The 14,619-nt window shown below is 47.1% G+C and overlaps 1 protein-coding gene across 1 annotated transcript; it reads left to right on the top strand.

The window, feature by feature from the left end:
* The first annotated feature begins 3,020 nt into the window (after positions 1-3,020).
* LOC125396420 (nuclear RNA export factor 2-like) lies at positions 3,021-13,143 on the top strand. Its single transcript, XM_087902546.1, has 21 exons — positions 3,021-3,132; positions 3,886-3,988; positions 4,302-4,452; positions 4,737-4,820; positions 4,930-5,034; positions 5,145-5,225; positions 5,356-5,425; positions 5,570-5,658; positions 5,763-5,870; positions 6,010-6,119; positions 7,608-7,644; positions 8,028-8,096; positions 8,183-8,238; positions 8,388-8,471; positions 8,608-8,666; positions 8,784-8,899; positions 8,987-9,029; positions 9,628-9,703; positions 10,219-10,401; positions 12,778-12,838; positions 12,958-13,143. The coding sequence occupies exons 1-21, from the start codon at positions 3,021-3,023 to the stop codon at positions 12,991-12,993; spliced, it is 1,833 nt and encodes a 610-aa protein (XP_087758672.1). The 3' UTR covers positions 12,994-13,143.
* The last annotated feature ends 1,476 nt before the right edge of the window (positions 13,144-14,619 follow it).

Raw genomic sequence — 14,619 nt, 5'->3', positions numbered from 1 at the left:
GCAAACTGTAGCTGTCACGGTGCAGGTGGACTAGCTGGTGTGTCAGATTTTTTTAATTTTTTAATTCATTTTTTTGTTGCATGCCTGGGTGTGTGTCTGATCCTCGTGCCTGCAGGTGGCGTTGGAAGCCAGAAGAGGGGGCCAGAATCTCTGGAGCTGGAGCTTCCAGATGGTTCTGAGCTGTCTAATATGGCTGCTAGGAACTGAACCCAGGTTCTCTGCAAGAAAAGCAAGTGCTCCTAACCACTGAAGTCTCTCTCTGGCACCAAAATGGTTTTTTTTTTATATTCTTGCTACCTATCACTTTGGTTCTGGCATCACCACCGCTAGCCAGGGATGGCAATATAACCAGAGCATTCAGGAAGTGGATGGGCACTAATGTGTTTTTGTCCTCAGTGTTCCTCCCCATAGAATTCCTCTGTGACTGTTAGCTTTATATTCTCCGTGTTCAGTGATTCACAGTAGAGGGCCTTGCTGAGGATGATATCTGGGACTGTGGCCATTGGAAAGATCAACTTTAACCATGTTCCTCAGTAGAAGTGTTTTTGAAGTAGTCTTGGGTCCCATACAATGGTTTGGAATCATCCTACTCCATATGTGGGGCACAATGCATCCAGAACATCTAGATTTTTCTCTGGTTTCTCACAGTCTGCTATTTCCCTCAGCCCACCACAGTTTTTTAACTTTGTGGAGTCACAGGTGAGATGTGTAACTTCAGGTTCTCATGAATAGGAGAGCATGGCTTTTGTCTCTACTGAGCCCAGCTCTTGTCCTAGCCCCACTTCCAGCATATATGGTTCATGTTTCTTTGCCAATTGAACTTCCATGAAAAGGATCTGGCTGGCTAACATTCACCTAATGCCACCTATCAAGTTGTTTTAGTCACTGTTTTATACACACACACACACACACACACACATGCACACGCACACAGACACACACACTCACACACACACATCATAGACTCAAAGATCTTTAACACGATGGGCTTCAAAGTTCAAAACCCAGTTGCAGAACTTTGAAGGAGGGACAGGCAAGATTTGATGCTTGCCTTACAACAAAATCAAGCACTCTTACTGATGTATGGAAGACAGAGACTGAGACAGCATGGGAAAATGCAAAGGTAGCCTTGGAATAACTCAGGAGACAGTTTGGGAGACCTGGCCAGGGTAACACCCATGGCAAAGGTGAAAGGAGGTAGTTTCCAGCGGTGTTTTGAAGGTGGAGCCAGGAGAATTTTCTTAGCACTTAGATGTAGCCTATGGAACAGAGAGAAGTCCTTTATAGTCCTCCTGCCCTTCTTCTCCTAGAACGTTTGTCTGATTATATTTTGAATTTACATCTCTGCTAATTAAACTGATGTGTGGGACAAGCATTATTTTTATCTCATGTTGTTTACAAATAAGCATTTTGTAGTTCCAGCATGATTTATTACAGTGACTATTTTTCTACTGAATACTTTAGAATGCTGTAAAAAGTTTATATAAACATTTTTATGGGGCAATTTTGAGTTTTCCATTGAATTTACCAATATGCCTGTCCAATCTCAAGCATCATATAATTCTAATTGTTACAAATGCCCTGTGAAAACATGCAGCCCGATTTTTCTGTTCAAGCTTTCTAAAACTTGTTTTGGCTTTTCTTTTACTCTACTTTTCCATATAGATTTTGGAAACAGTTTATTAATATCTACAAAAATCTCTGAGGTTTTAATTAGGACTACATTGACTCTGTGAGTCACTTGGAGCAGAATTTGCGTCTCCATACTATCTAGTCTTTCAAGTATTAGGCACAATAGATTGTTTATGTGCTTGATACATTTATCTTATCAACATTTGATAGCAAAGATATTTCATTAGATTTGTATCCAATTGTTTCCTTCTAGGGGTGTAATTATTAATGTTCCTTTAAGTGAATTAAAATTTAATTGTTATTGGCATGTAGAAAGACCATTGATTTTGATATAATAAAATTCTGCTCATCAACCTTTAAAAAAAGATTTATTTATTTATTTATTTATTTATTTATTTATTTATTTATTTATACTGTTCTGTCTGCATGTATGTCTGCAGGCCGGAAGAGGGCACCAGATTTCATCACAGATAGTTGTGATCCACTATGTGGTTTCTGGGAATTGAAGTCAGGATCTCTGGAAGAACAATCAGTGTTCTTAACCTCCGAGTCATTTCTCCAGCTCCCTCTGCTCAGCAACCTTGCAGAGAGAGAGAGAGAGAGAGAGAGAGAGAGAGAGAGAGAGAGAGAGAGAGACAGACAGACAGACAGACAGACAGAGACAGACAGAGACAGACAGAGAGACAGAAGGCTGTTCTCCTTCAGTATTTGTGGCTATCTGGATGCCTACCCCAAAGAATCTATTCATCTTTAGATTCATTTCCACTGCCAGCTCAGACACAGGGAAGCCATCACAGTGTGTGATGGGAAGGTCCTGATAGTGGGCACATGCTGAAAGTGGCGGGTTCCCTAGTAAAGTTCATCTGAGCTGTGGCCATCATAAGTTTGTTGGGAGTTGACTCCAAGTGAGCTAATTGTCATATAATTGTCCTGAGGCAATTGAGGGATAAGCAATGAGCAAAATATATAACTTGGGGATCAGAGAGAATCTTTTACTTTGGGGTACACAAGAATGCTGCTCTGAATACAAGCCACCAACATCACTTTCTGCTGGCACATAGTTTTTTTTGCGTGATTGATAATACAAATGTCTCTGTTGAGTATACTTTAGGGGCAAAAAAGGGGGGTACCATTATTTCAAAAAATAATAATGAAAAAGAAAACAAAATCTGTCACCTCAGTGAATCAGAGGTGTAGGAGGAGAGTTTGGTGGGAGGGTATGGGCTGGAGAGGTGAATGGGATGGCAGAAACAACTCCTGGGTGTGAACATGGAGGGGCACACAGCAAAAATACTTTAAAAGCACAAGTAGGGCTGTGTTACCAAACAAGGCTGCTCTTGTTCCCCATGAAAGACCAAGTGAGGCCTTCCTACCTCCTGAGAACAAAAATGGAATCCTCCAGCACTCCAAGTGTGTACGAAACCAATAACAGAGTCTCAGAGTACTCTAAACAAATGCTGATGGATAGCAAAGGAGAAGTATGTAATGCAGTGGTGAGAGGTGAATCTTGTAACCAGTGGAGCAGGTCCTTAGCACTGAGGAGATGTGCAATCCCAGTCATTTCTGTGACTGTAATGGGCACAGACTAGAGAATCAGTAACATCAGGATCGCAGTCCAATTGGAAACTGTATTAGACTCTTAGCACTCCACTTTGTGTTTCCGAGCCCACTAACACAAGTGTGGGTGTAGGGAGGTTAGTGTCCTGTGCTCAAAAGTACTGTAGGTGGGACAGAGAAGACAGGGCTTCTGGATAGCTCAAGCTGAGAATCTGGGAGGGCACACGGGTTACCTGGTGACAATGTAAGAGGCTACTGCCTCAGTCTCCACTGCCATCAAGGGAGTATACAGCTTGGTGAGTGTGGCAGGGTCAGTTCAGTGAGTGACTGAATTGCTGTGGTGAGGGGGGAGGCTCCCTGGCCTTTGTGTGGCTGTTACATTAGAGAATCCCTGGATGGGGCCAGGTTAGCTTAGCTTCCTGATAGGTGATTTGTGTCTGATTCACACCACGGGTCACGTACACTCGTGTTCATCACAAACCCTGCCCTACTGTTTTAAAATTGTCCAACAGGCCCCTTCTTCTTGCAGGCTGTCTGCTGTGACTGTGCCAGGAGTTTGTCCCCTGGGTGTTTTTGATCTGTTCTTTGGGGAAAATTGGCACATTCCTTGTGCTCCCATGGTGCCATTCCCACAGTGCAGCATGTGATAACTGGACCACTGATATCTTTTCTAACTTTCATCCTTTCCCATTTCAGAATCCTACAGTGGTAAAAACCGTGTTCTTCTGGGAAGAAAGAGAGACCGCGTATCTTCACTGGGTTATACTGGCAAAAGGAAAGGTCATTATGAACACACTGGGTATGTGCTCCAGCCTTCAAAATCCTGAGGTGATGGTAGAAATGTGGAGATAAGAGATGTTCTCTGGGACCCTCGGTAAGATAGTAAGTGACCAGGCAGCCTGGTTAGTGAGTAGCAGCCCCTTGGACTGTGCAGCTCTTCTATCTCCTCTTCCTCTGTGGTCTTCTCTCCCTGAGAAACTGGAGATCCAGTGCTCCATAGATGAGGGATGGTGGCTGAGCAATCCTAATTGTGTGCTTGCTATCAGTGAGGGGTATGAGGATGCATGAAAGAATTCCTTAGTGTTTATCAGCACTCCCTAACTCTTCCATAGCACACCTTATGCTGCGCGACCTAAGAATAGAGAGGACCAGCATATGGAGGACCAAATCCAAATCACACTGTGGAGAGATGGCAAACCTCAAGAGAGAGAAGTGGAGCAGCACAGAGAAAATAGAACACTGGGGAGCTGGTTCAAGGTCACGGTGAGTGTCTTCGTGCCCACTGCATTAGACTATTTTGAAACCCAACAGAAGGAAACTCACAGTGAACCAGACAAATCAGTTGCCCGGAGGGAGGAGAGTGACTGAGTGGGCAGAGTGTGCATCAAGGAGATCTGTGTTGGGCACGAAACAAAGAGCAGTGCCAGAGGCCCCGTGGCCATTCTTTGGAGCTAGCTAGGTCAGGAAAGAACATCAGCAGTATGTTTGCTCTCCTCCGGGAGTCAATGGTGTCTCTCTTCTGTCTTGTTCCTTGTTTGTAAATTTAGATTCCGTGTGGCAGAAAGTCTGACAAGACACAGCTAATGAAATCCATCCACAGCCTCTGCAGCGTGCCCTTCACCGCAGTGGATGTAAGAAAAGATGGTGAAGTCAGCTAGGATGGCTTGGGAGGTGGAACAGACCAGGTTCAGCAGGGAACAAGGGCCTCTTACCACTTTCCCTTCTTTCTCCCCTCTCAAGTTCCAGTGTGACAGGCACCAGATCCGGTTCTTTGTCCAGGATGCTAGCACTGCCTGTGCCTTGAAGGATGTCAGCTATAAGATGTGTGACGAGAACAGTTACAAGGTGTGTGCTGGAGACATTCTCTGTAGCTAGCCCTGGCACAGGCCCAGTGCTGAGAGTGCCATCTTTGGGATTAGAGTTCCCGGTGCTCACTCTTTCTCTCCTCCCCACAGATACCTATTTTTGTCAATCCCTCAGAAGTACCCTACTCTGTGAAAAACAGGCTCACACGAGTACAAATGGAGCAGCTAAAGGTAAAGCAGTCCGAAGGCAGTGTGTGTATTCGCTTCCCAGACCCAGCTGTCCTTCTCCTCAGTCCCCGAAGTTCCCAACACCATGACCCACAATACAACAGAGCCACCCTCTCCATCTGTGTCTCTGCAGCTGGCCCTGAGGAAAAGATATGATGTTTCCCAGCATGCTCTGGACCTCCAGAATATCCACTTTGACCCAGGTATTGCTGGAAGCAATCACTGTACGCTCCAGGTCTGCCTGGGTAGAAGACATATGTGTGGTAGCCCGTGGAGGGGTTTGTTCTGAGGTTGATTCAGACAGACCCTTCTCTGCCTTCTGATTCCTCCTTCTCCTTCTCCTGAAGACTTGTTGGATAACAAAATAGACATGGTTCTGCGCCGAAGAAGCTGCATGACTGCCACCCTTCAGATCATCCAAGAGGATTTCCCTGAGGTGTTGATGTTTGGGTAGAGGGCCTGAAAGGACGGGGTGCAGGGCAGAAGTGTCTCTGAGGCTCTTGATAGTAACACTTACTCGGTAACTCTTGTTCCCCAAAGCTGCTTTCCTTGAACTTGAGCTGCAACAGACTCTTTCGGTTAGATAGCCTGTTTGATGTGGTAGAGAAGGCACCCCAAGTCAAGATCCTGAACCTCTCCGAAAACAAGGTGAGCAGAGGCCATTGGGGTTGAAGATGAGGCAGACAAAGTGGCCCGTGAGTAGGAGCAAGGAGACACGGGTCCTGAACTGCAGATGATGGCTGCCTTTGCCTGGGACCCCTTTACCGGCTCTCCCATTCTTTCTCAGCTAAAGACAGTGTGGGAGTTGGAGAAGGTAAAGGGGCTGAAGCTGGAAGAGCTGTGGCTGGAAGGGAACCCCTTGTGCAGCACCTTCCCAGACCATTCTGCCTATGTCAGGTACGTCATGCCAGCTGACACCTTCCCCTACAGGGATACCATAGCCTCCTGATGGCCTGAGACACTCTCTGTGGGAGGAGGCAGGCCTGGACCTCTGGGAAGGCAACATGGCCCCCCTCTCCCTTCTCTGTACTTGGGAGTGCCCACGGGCCTCCTTTGCTTCTGCCCTGCCTGACCCACCTCACCTAGTGTGGGCAGTGTTTCCCTTGAGTGTGTTTTCAGTCTCCTCCAGCAGGCCCTGCCATGCCTCATCTCAATAGCAGATCTCTTTCCTGCTCCTAAGAGGAGGCGCCGGATCTTGTTTCTGAATGGTCCCCTCATTTGTCCCAGGCTGCCCTAGAGGTTGTCCTGTTCCAGACTGAAAGCTGAGGTCCTGGGTGAGGCTAACATGGACCTTGCTTCCTCTGGACTACTGCTGGGACCTCTCTCTTCCTTTGGGGAAACCTGGGCTCTCTGGGTCAGGGATCCAGGAGTGGGCCATGACTGGGGAGCTGAAGACTTCCTGGGTCCGGAAGAGAAGGCAGAGTGCAGCAGAGGTTGAGGAGGCAGAGGACTTGCCTCCTTGATGCCTCCTTCCTTCCTTCCTTCCTTCCTTCCTTCCTTCCTTCCTTCCTTCCTTCTTTCCTTCCTTCCTTCCCCGTCTCTACCTAGGGACCAACCTACGTGGCTCATCATCCTACCTAGCCTATAAGAGGAGCCTTGGGGAGCCTGAGACAAGCAAATTGATTCCTTAGATAAGACCGTAGCCCCTCCATTCCATGCTGAGGTGGGGACTCACATATCATTTCTTCTGCTTTTGGAAAATGGTTCATGCCTTCAAGGAGGCTCTTAGTCTCCAGCTCACTGAGGAAATAGTATGGGGCATGTTTCCAGTCCTACTTTGGATCCCTGGGCTAGCCAGGCACAAGGGAAAGAAATAGCAGCAACACGGGGATCCCCCTTTTCCTCTGTTCCACCAACCCAGTACACCAGGCTAGACAGCATCCCTTGTTATCACTTTTGCATTGTTTACTCTGGCTTCGTTGCCTCTCTTCTCCCATATCTCTACCATATCTTCCTTGCTCCCCTGATTCCCTTTCTGTCACCATCTACCACCCCCTACCCACTGTCTTCTTTGTGCATTCTGAGCCCTGCCTCCCACACGTTCATCTCTCTGCATCTCAGAGAATGCTGGACACCATTCTAAGTGGTAGGGCCCTGAGATCCTGTTCCTTTAATGGTCTTCTGTGGACCTTTTTGAGACTGGGAAAAGAAGCAGGGAGAAGAAAGAATCCCTGAATACTGGGCTTCCAATGTGACTCTTTGTGACCCTGGAAAAGGGGGGCAGTGCTGTATGAGTGGGAGCCACCCAATGGTTGGGCAGCAGGGAAGGGGCTAGAGGAGAACTGAATGAAGAATCAGAGAATCGATGGTGGGGTGGGGACAGGGGATAAATCATTCTTAAGCCAGAACTGTCAATCACTTCTGTGACCTTTTCCTTTTGAACAGTGCTGTCCTGGACTGTTTCCCAGAGTTGTCTCGCCTGGTATGTTCCTACCTCCACCATTGCCTTCTCTTCCTCCACTTTTAATCCCAGTCCCTCTGTGTCTTGCCTACATAATGTGTTTGCCTAAGACAGTCAGACATTTTCAATGGTATGGATTCCACAAAAGTAATCTGAATTCTGTCCTATAATTATACACACAAACAAAGCATCCCCAGTTACACAAACACTCCTACAAAGCACACGTGATAGAGACTTACAGTACCCCATAGTACAATACCTGTTATGGTCTCACAGCCCAAGGATTTTCCTGATCACTTTACACCTTGTCTCCGAGTCAAGGTTCCCCTTGGGGCTCTTCATCCCATGCACATCCAGTGCTACCTCTCTGGCATGCATTCCCAGCCTCCTCCTTCTCTTCTCAGGATGGTAAGAAGTTACCACTTTCAAGTGTAATGGACACTGAAGAACCTCAGCTAATAAGGCCCTGCAAGGTGAGGAAGAAGGACGAAGAGAGATTTATGATGTTGCCGGCAATGCTCTTAGTAGACCCTGCATCTGAAATGGCTTTGTGTTTTAGGAGAGCTTTACTGGTTCTGGGACCATAAGCAATCAAGTACAGCAATTCCTACGGGAGTAAGTACACGTGGAACCTGGAAGATGGAAGGGAAGGAGTTTGTTAGGCTGAAGCACCTTAGCACAGAGCTGCTTGGAGATCTTTACAGGTCACCTTTGGTGTCCAGGCCAAAGATATAGCCCATCCCACCCACCTCCACACACCACAGGTATTACTTGATCTATGACTATGGAAACCGCCAGAATCTCCTCAGCGTTTACGATGAACAGGCCTGTTTCTCCCTGACCATTCTGTGAGTATCACAGCGCATGCTCTGTTCTGGGACAGTGTGACTCCGCCTCCCACTCCCACACCAAGTAGACATAACTGACCCCCAGGAAGTGTCTGCACTGGCTGGACCCCCACCTCTTGTTCCTCTTTCCTCCTAGGAGTGGCATGTGTAAGTACTTGAAGGATGAAATGGACGTGAAGAATCCCAAGGAGTTCCGTAAGTGTGTGATGAGGAGAGTGGAGAAACTGGGCGTGTAGAGGAGGTAATCATAGAGGCCATGGACCAGGACATAATAGACAAATCCCTGACCTTTGCTTCTTCACACCTCTATAGACCTTCAGAGACAGGTGCTGAAGTACAGAAAACAAGACATTGTGGACTTTCTCGAGGCGTTACCGCAAACCCTGCATGCCTTCAGTGCTTTCCAGGTGGACATGTGCTTCCAGACGGTGAGCACCAGCTTCTGCCTCGGTGCAGGTCCTTATGTGGTTAGTCAGTTTAGCAACATCCTGAGCCCAAGCCTTCTTCCCTTTCAGGAGACGATGCTCTGTTTTTCCGTCAAAGGGTTATTCAAGGAAAGTGAGTGTCTACAGAATCCCCTCTCCAGACCTTATCTCATTCCCTGTCCTGGATGTGGACCCCTGAGAACTCCCCCAGGTCCCCTCATTGTGTGTCTTTCCTCCCTTGTGCTCTCCTGCTCATGGCACCCTGCCCACAGACCATCCCGGTGTGACCCTGACGGAGGGTTGTGCCTGTCTACCCCACAGCTCCTGGGTGAGGGAGGACACGGGAGCTGTGGGGTTGGTGACTCTCATTCCAGATCCTTACTCTGACTTTGGGCCAGTTGCTTAACCTCTGCATTTCCACATTTGCAAATGGCGCTTATTAAACTGCCCCCCACCTTCCACCCCTGTAAGGGAGATGTGAAGCAGAGACCAAGTGAACACCAAAAGTGATGTTTACAGGGTCCAGCATGGGGTAGGGGACCCATCAACAGCAGTGGATTATTCCCCATGTTGCCTGCCCCCTCCCCATTCTCAGCACGGAGTCCTGACTCCAAGTCAATAGTTGACCAGTCCTGAGCCCTTTTAGCATAAGATCCTGACTGGGGACTGTTCTGTGAAGGTGCAAAACATGCATAACTCTAAGGATGATTTATTGTTTCTTGCCCTTGAAGTGAAGGAGAGCTCTCAGGGATGCATTCACGCCTTCATGCGTACCTTCATTGCTACCCTTGATGGGAGGAATTCAAAGTAAGTGCAGTGTTGTGGGTGGAACTACAGCTTGGGGCCAGAAGCAAGACAGTGCAGTGATACCATTCTCTGGGGGTAATCTCACAGTATTGGAAGGTCAAGAGGTAGATTGATCAAAGGATCAGCATAGCCTAGCAATTAAGAGCTAGGGCACCAGGGTTGGAATACCAGTTTTCTTTCTTATCCTAACAGTCATCTTAACACCATTAACTGAACTATCCAGGAGACTTTGATTCTTCCTCTAAAAATGGAAATGAGGGGAATCAGGTTCTTTTCCTGTTGTGTGGGGTAACTGCATGGTGGTTAAATCTCTCCAAATCCAATGGCACTAGCGGACAATCTTTCACAGGGGTTGGTGGCAATGTTCTCTGGGCAGCAGCCAAGAATTTGACTAGGCAGATCAAACAGGCACATGGGGGTGAGGAATCCAGTTGCTGAGTAGCAGTGGAGCCTGTCTGGGGCAGTGGAGGGATTGTCCACCAGTCCAGCCATCTCAGGGACTGACTCTCCTCCAGCCTGTGCATTGTGAATGACCAACTTCTTGTGAGGAATCCAAGCTCTGATGAGGCCCAGGGTGCCTCTGAAATACTCTTGCCTACATCATGCGCCAGCTTCAAGCTCGCCCCCTCTCAAGAGCAGAAAAGAATGGCACAGGATTTCTCCATCCAGTCGGGGATGAAACTCGAGTGGTCTCAGAAGTGAGTACTTGCTATAAATGTGGGCAGGATGGGTCTGGGGCTGAGGATGGAAATGCATAAGAGTGAGTAGTGGAATCTCAAACAGCATATGAAAAAAGAAACTGCCTATATTTTGCAAATACCCCTCAAACAAAACTTAAAATAGGAGCACCCTGAAAAAGTGGCATCATTTTGGTGTAGGGTGTGTGAAAAAATTTTAAGGATAGTCCATTTTTACCATCCAGAGGATTCTCCCATTTCCTTGAAATCTCTGCCTAAGTACCAAATGGTTGCTTTGAAAAACATGACATAGAGGGGCTGTAGAGTTGGCGTAGCCCTTAAGAGTGCTGGCTACTTTTCCTGAGGACCCAGGTTCAGTTCCCACCACCCATCTGACTGCTCGCAACTGTCTGTCCCTCCAGTTCCGGGGAATCCAACACCATTTTATGGCTTTGGTGGGTGCTTGTAGGCTGGCGGTGCACAGATATACATGCCGACAAAACACCCATACACATAAAACAACATCAACTTTAAGCATTTTCAAGTTGACATGGTGATCCCGAAGTTCTTGTGGAAATGCAGTGGGCCTGAACTACCCCAGACAGTTTGGAGTGAAAAGAACAAAGTTAAAAGAGGCACAGCTCCCAGACAAAAAGCCATTTGCAAAGCTACATCGAATAAGGCTATATTCTGCTTGCATGAGTGGCATAGGTTTGGCGTGTACAGAAAAACCTCCCACACTGATGGTCAGTAGATAGTATATAACCAAGACTATCACACTGTCATTACTGCGGACTAATGTAATAGTATCTTTTCAACACATGACACTGAGAGAACTGGGTGTTCACTTCAAGAAATAGTGAACTTTGACACCCCCCCCCAACAACACCCACACACCCTGTGCAAACACCAGCCATGCGTAGAGACGGTCCAAGATTAAGTGTTACTCCAACTACAGTACCCAAGGAACAAAACATATGTATAAATCTTCATGGCCTTGAATTAGGTTGCCAAGTATTGTCTGTGACACCAAAAGCCAAAGCAGCCAAAGAAATGATGGCAAATTTGACTCTATCACAAATTAGTGCAACAGCAGTTGCCGCCAGGGAAGTGCAAAGGCACCAAACAGAATGAGAGAAAGACAGGCACACCACATATCTGATAAGAATACAGAAAGAATACCCTTAGTAAACCACAGTAAAAAGGCAAACAACACAACTGAGATTGGGGAAAGGATTTGAACAGATACGTGTTTCTCCAAAACAGATGTGCAAATGGCCTACAGGCACATACATTTTTTTTCTCATTACTCTTAGTTATTGGAGAAATGTAACTTAAACTGTCATGGTTTATCTTCAGTGTCCCCATGTTGGATGGAGAGGTACCTAGGAGATTACTAAACCACACTGGAAGAGGGAGAGACAGAGAGACAGAAACAGAGAGGGAGAGGGGCGTGGGTGTGGGGTGTAGGATCTGTCACATCATTCCTCAAAATGTTAAACATGGAGCTTCCACATGACCCAATAATCCACTACAAAGTACAAACTATGAACAGCAAAACTATGTTTCATCCAAAACTTGTATGCTGATAGCAATGTTATTTATAGTGGGCAGAGCAACTCCATCGTCTTCTTGCTCATGGATGGATATTTATATGGTATTTATATATGATATGGTATATATTGCAATAGGATATTATTCAGTCATGACAGTTATTATGGCTCTGCTGTGTGTTCTCACATGAGTGAAACTTGGAAGAACTGGGCTAAGTGGATGCAGCCAGTCTCCCACGGCACTGCATTTTATTCTTTACAGAACGTGTATTTAAACAATTTAGGATGGGAAAATTGGTAGAGATTGGAAGCACAATAGAACTTGCCAAGTTCTGGGACACATGGGAGAGTAGGGTCTGAGCTCCAGTAGTTCAGGAGTTTCCTTGTGCAGCAACAGGGCTGTTTTGGAATTAGTTGAGATTGTTAGAGTCTTGTGAATGTGCTAGAAAATGGCTGAGCAATGTGCACTTGACATGGTAAGCACCCTGAGATATGCCATACATACATCTTCATTTAAAAATTAAGGGACAGTATTTGTTTTTGAATTTCCCCTTCCTATTTTTTTTAGTTTCTCTTTTAGATGGGGTGTAGGGTGAGGGGTATTGGTATTGAGCTGCACTGTTCGTTGGAATACCTGTGTGTTTCTGCTTTGGATTCTACGGAGCATGAATTGTGACAGACATTGTGGGTTCTGCCGGGTCCTTCTCCACTATTACTAGGGTGCTGTATCTGGCACACATGTCCCAGCAAATGAGTAACATAGGTTAAGTGGTAGCATTCATGGCCAGGGGATCTGTCCTGTGATAGTAACAGATAGAAGTCTCCTGTCCTTCTCCCATCTCAGGTGCCTTGAGGACAATGGGTGGGATTACAAGAGAGCTGCGGAGGTCTTCACTATGCTCCAGGTGAGGTCTGGGTATCAAGATGGTTGTCTCTGGTGCCTTCATCAAGATGGAGTCTAGGTGACCAGGGAATGGAACTCAGGGCACTGGGCTCTTCTGACATCCTATCTCAATTGCTCCAGGCCGAGAACAAGATCCCAAAGGAATTCTTCAAATAGATGGCATAAAAGGGGCCCCTGGATGTCATCTTCCTCTTATATACACTTCTCCTTTCTTTGTGTGTTTCTGAAGCCTTACCCATGACTCCAGCAATAAAGGTGGCTGTCCACAAGACCAAAATTAACATGTAGGCCAGGTAATAGAGCCACCCAGGAGTCGACTGCTCTGTGTATTTCCCCCCAAATCTGCCTGTTTATTCTATAATAAAGAGTTACTTTGCACATTGTGTCCTGGATTCTTTTTTGCCCGTGTCAGCCATGAGTCAGAGGTGCCAGGACTGAAGGACCACATGACTACCTGAACCCAGTGAGCGGGCTTGGCATGGGTGTTGGCCATGCTCAATCATGGTTTGGAGGTCTCAGCATGGAGGGCAGAAACAACAGACCCCAAATTCTATCCACAGAACTGAAAAGTGAAAAAGAATAAATAGATAAAAGAAGAACTTAGCAAAGGTACTTGTGTTCAGCCACAGAAGTTTATTTTCTCCCTGATGACAACATCCCTGTGAACTACAGCCATAGCATCCCATAGTATTCAGATGTCTGGGAAGGCTTTACAGCATCCTTGACAGAATTCTCTACTTCTTCCCTCATGCCTAGGAAAATAGCAATTACAGCCAGGGACCTAGGTCTACACCACCATTTCTTAAGAGGATGCACACATGCGGGACTCAGAGAATGTCAATGGGTGTCGCACTCAATCACTGTACAGCTTCCTCTCTTGAGGTAGGGTCCTCTCACTGAAATAAAGCCTCGCTGGGATCCAAAACTTCCAAGATATCCTCCAATATCTAACCTCTGGCACGGCCAGAGCTAGAATTAGAAGGATGGATGCAGCCACTCCTGGCTTTTATCATGGCTTCAAGTGACTCAAATTCAGGTTCTCATGTTATAGCAGCAAGTGTTCTTATCCTCTGAACCGCCTTCCCAGCTGTGGGCCTATTCCTGGGGGAGGGAGCAAACACTAGCAGGAGCCTTACAACCTAAGGAGATGTAGCCAGTAAGCTTGGTGTTAGGTTCACAGCCTTTTGAAAGCTTCTGGCCACAGCCACAGTCACAGTTTGCGGTTCCAGCAAAACTCAGGCTTCTCTGTCGACCCTTGCAGTCAGTTCCTAAGATGAGGTCAGGTGAGAGGAGAGTAAAACTTGACCCAGAACCCAGACCCTTCCAGGCCTCTCCTAACATCTGGACAACTCCAGCAGGTGCAGGCTCCCTTCCTGCCTCCACACAGTGGGAGTTCTGGCCACACAGCCCCTGGCAGGGGCAGTGAGGTAGACAGCTAGGAGCCATTCAGCGTAGACCCCTGCAGGACCAGTGTTTTGGGCAGACACCTGGGTAAGAGGCAGTCTGCTGTGGCTGAGAAGGACAGACAGACTGAAGAGGTGAGGCGTAGAGAGCTGTGGGGTGCAAGCCTATATGGGCATCCCTGCTGCATAAACGGTATACACTGCCTCTCACGCAGAGCCATCCCCGTGGGGACTGTCCAGGACTGACATGGTGGGGAGACCTGGTGCTTTTGGTGGGGGAACCTGAGTCAGTTCCACTGCTTTCTTTGCTGGAGCATGGGCTGGTGAGTCACAAATCTCTGTATGGAGGTGGCAGAGAGGCCTGGTGGGGGCAGAAGAA

Source organism: Myodes glareolus, chromosome X (genome assembly GCF_982192425.1).
Source record: "Myodes glareolus chromosome X, mMyoGla1.1, whole genome shotgun sequence".
NCBI lineage: Eukaryota > Metazoa > Chordata > Mammalia > Rodentia > Cricetidae > Myodes > Myodes glareolus.
This window is presented reverse-complemented; position numbering and strand designations above follow the sequence as displayed.

Excerpts from the sequence above, each read along its gene's own strand:
- LOC125396420 (XM_087902546.1), top strand. The coding sequence starts at position 3,021 with ATGGAATCCTCCAGCACTCCAAGTGTGTACGAAACCAATAACAGAGTC. Across the intron at positions 4,821-4,929 it reads TGCCCTTCACCGCAGTGGAT|TTCCAGTGTGACAGGCACCA; the intron begins GTAAGAAAAGAT and ends TCCCCTCTCAAG. Across the intron at positions 12,839-12,957 it reads AGGTCTTCACTATGCTCCAG|GCCGAGAACAAGATCCCAAA; the intron begins GTGAGGTCTGGG and ends CAATTGCTCCAG.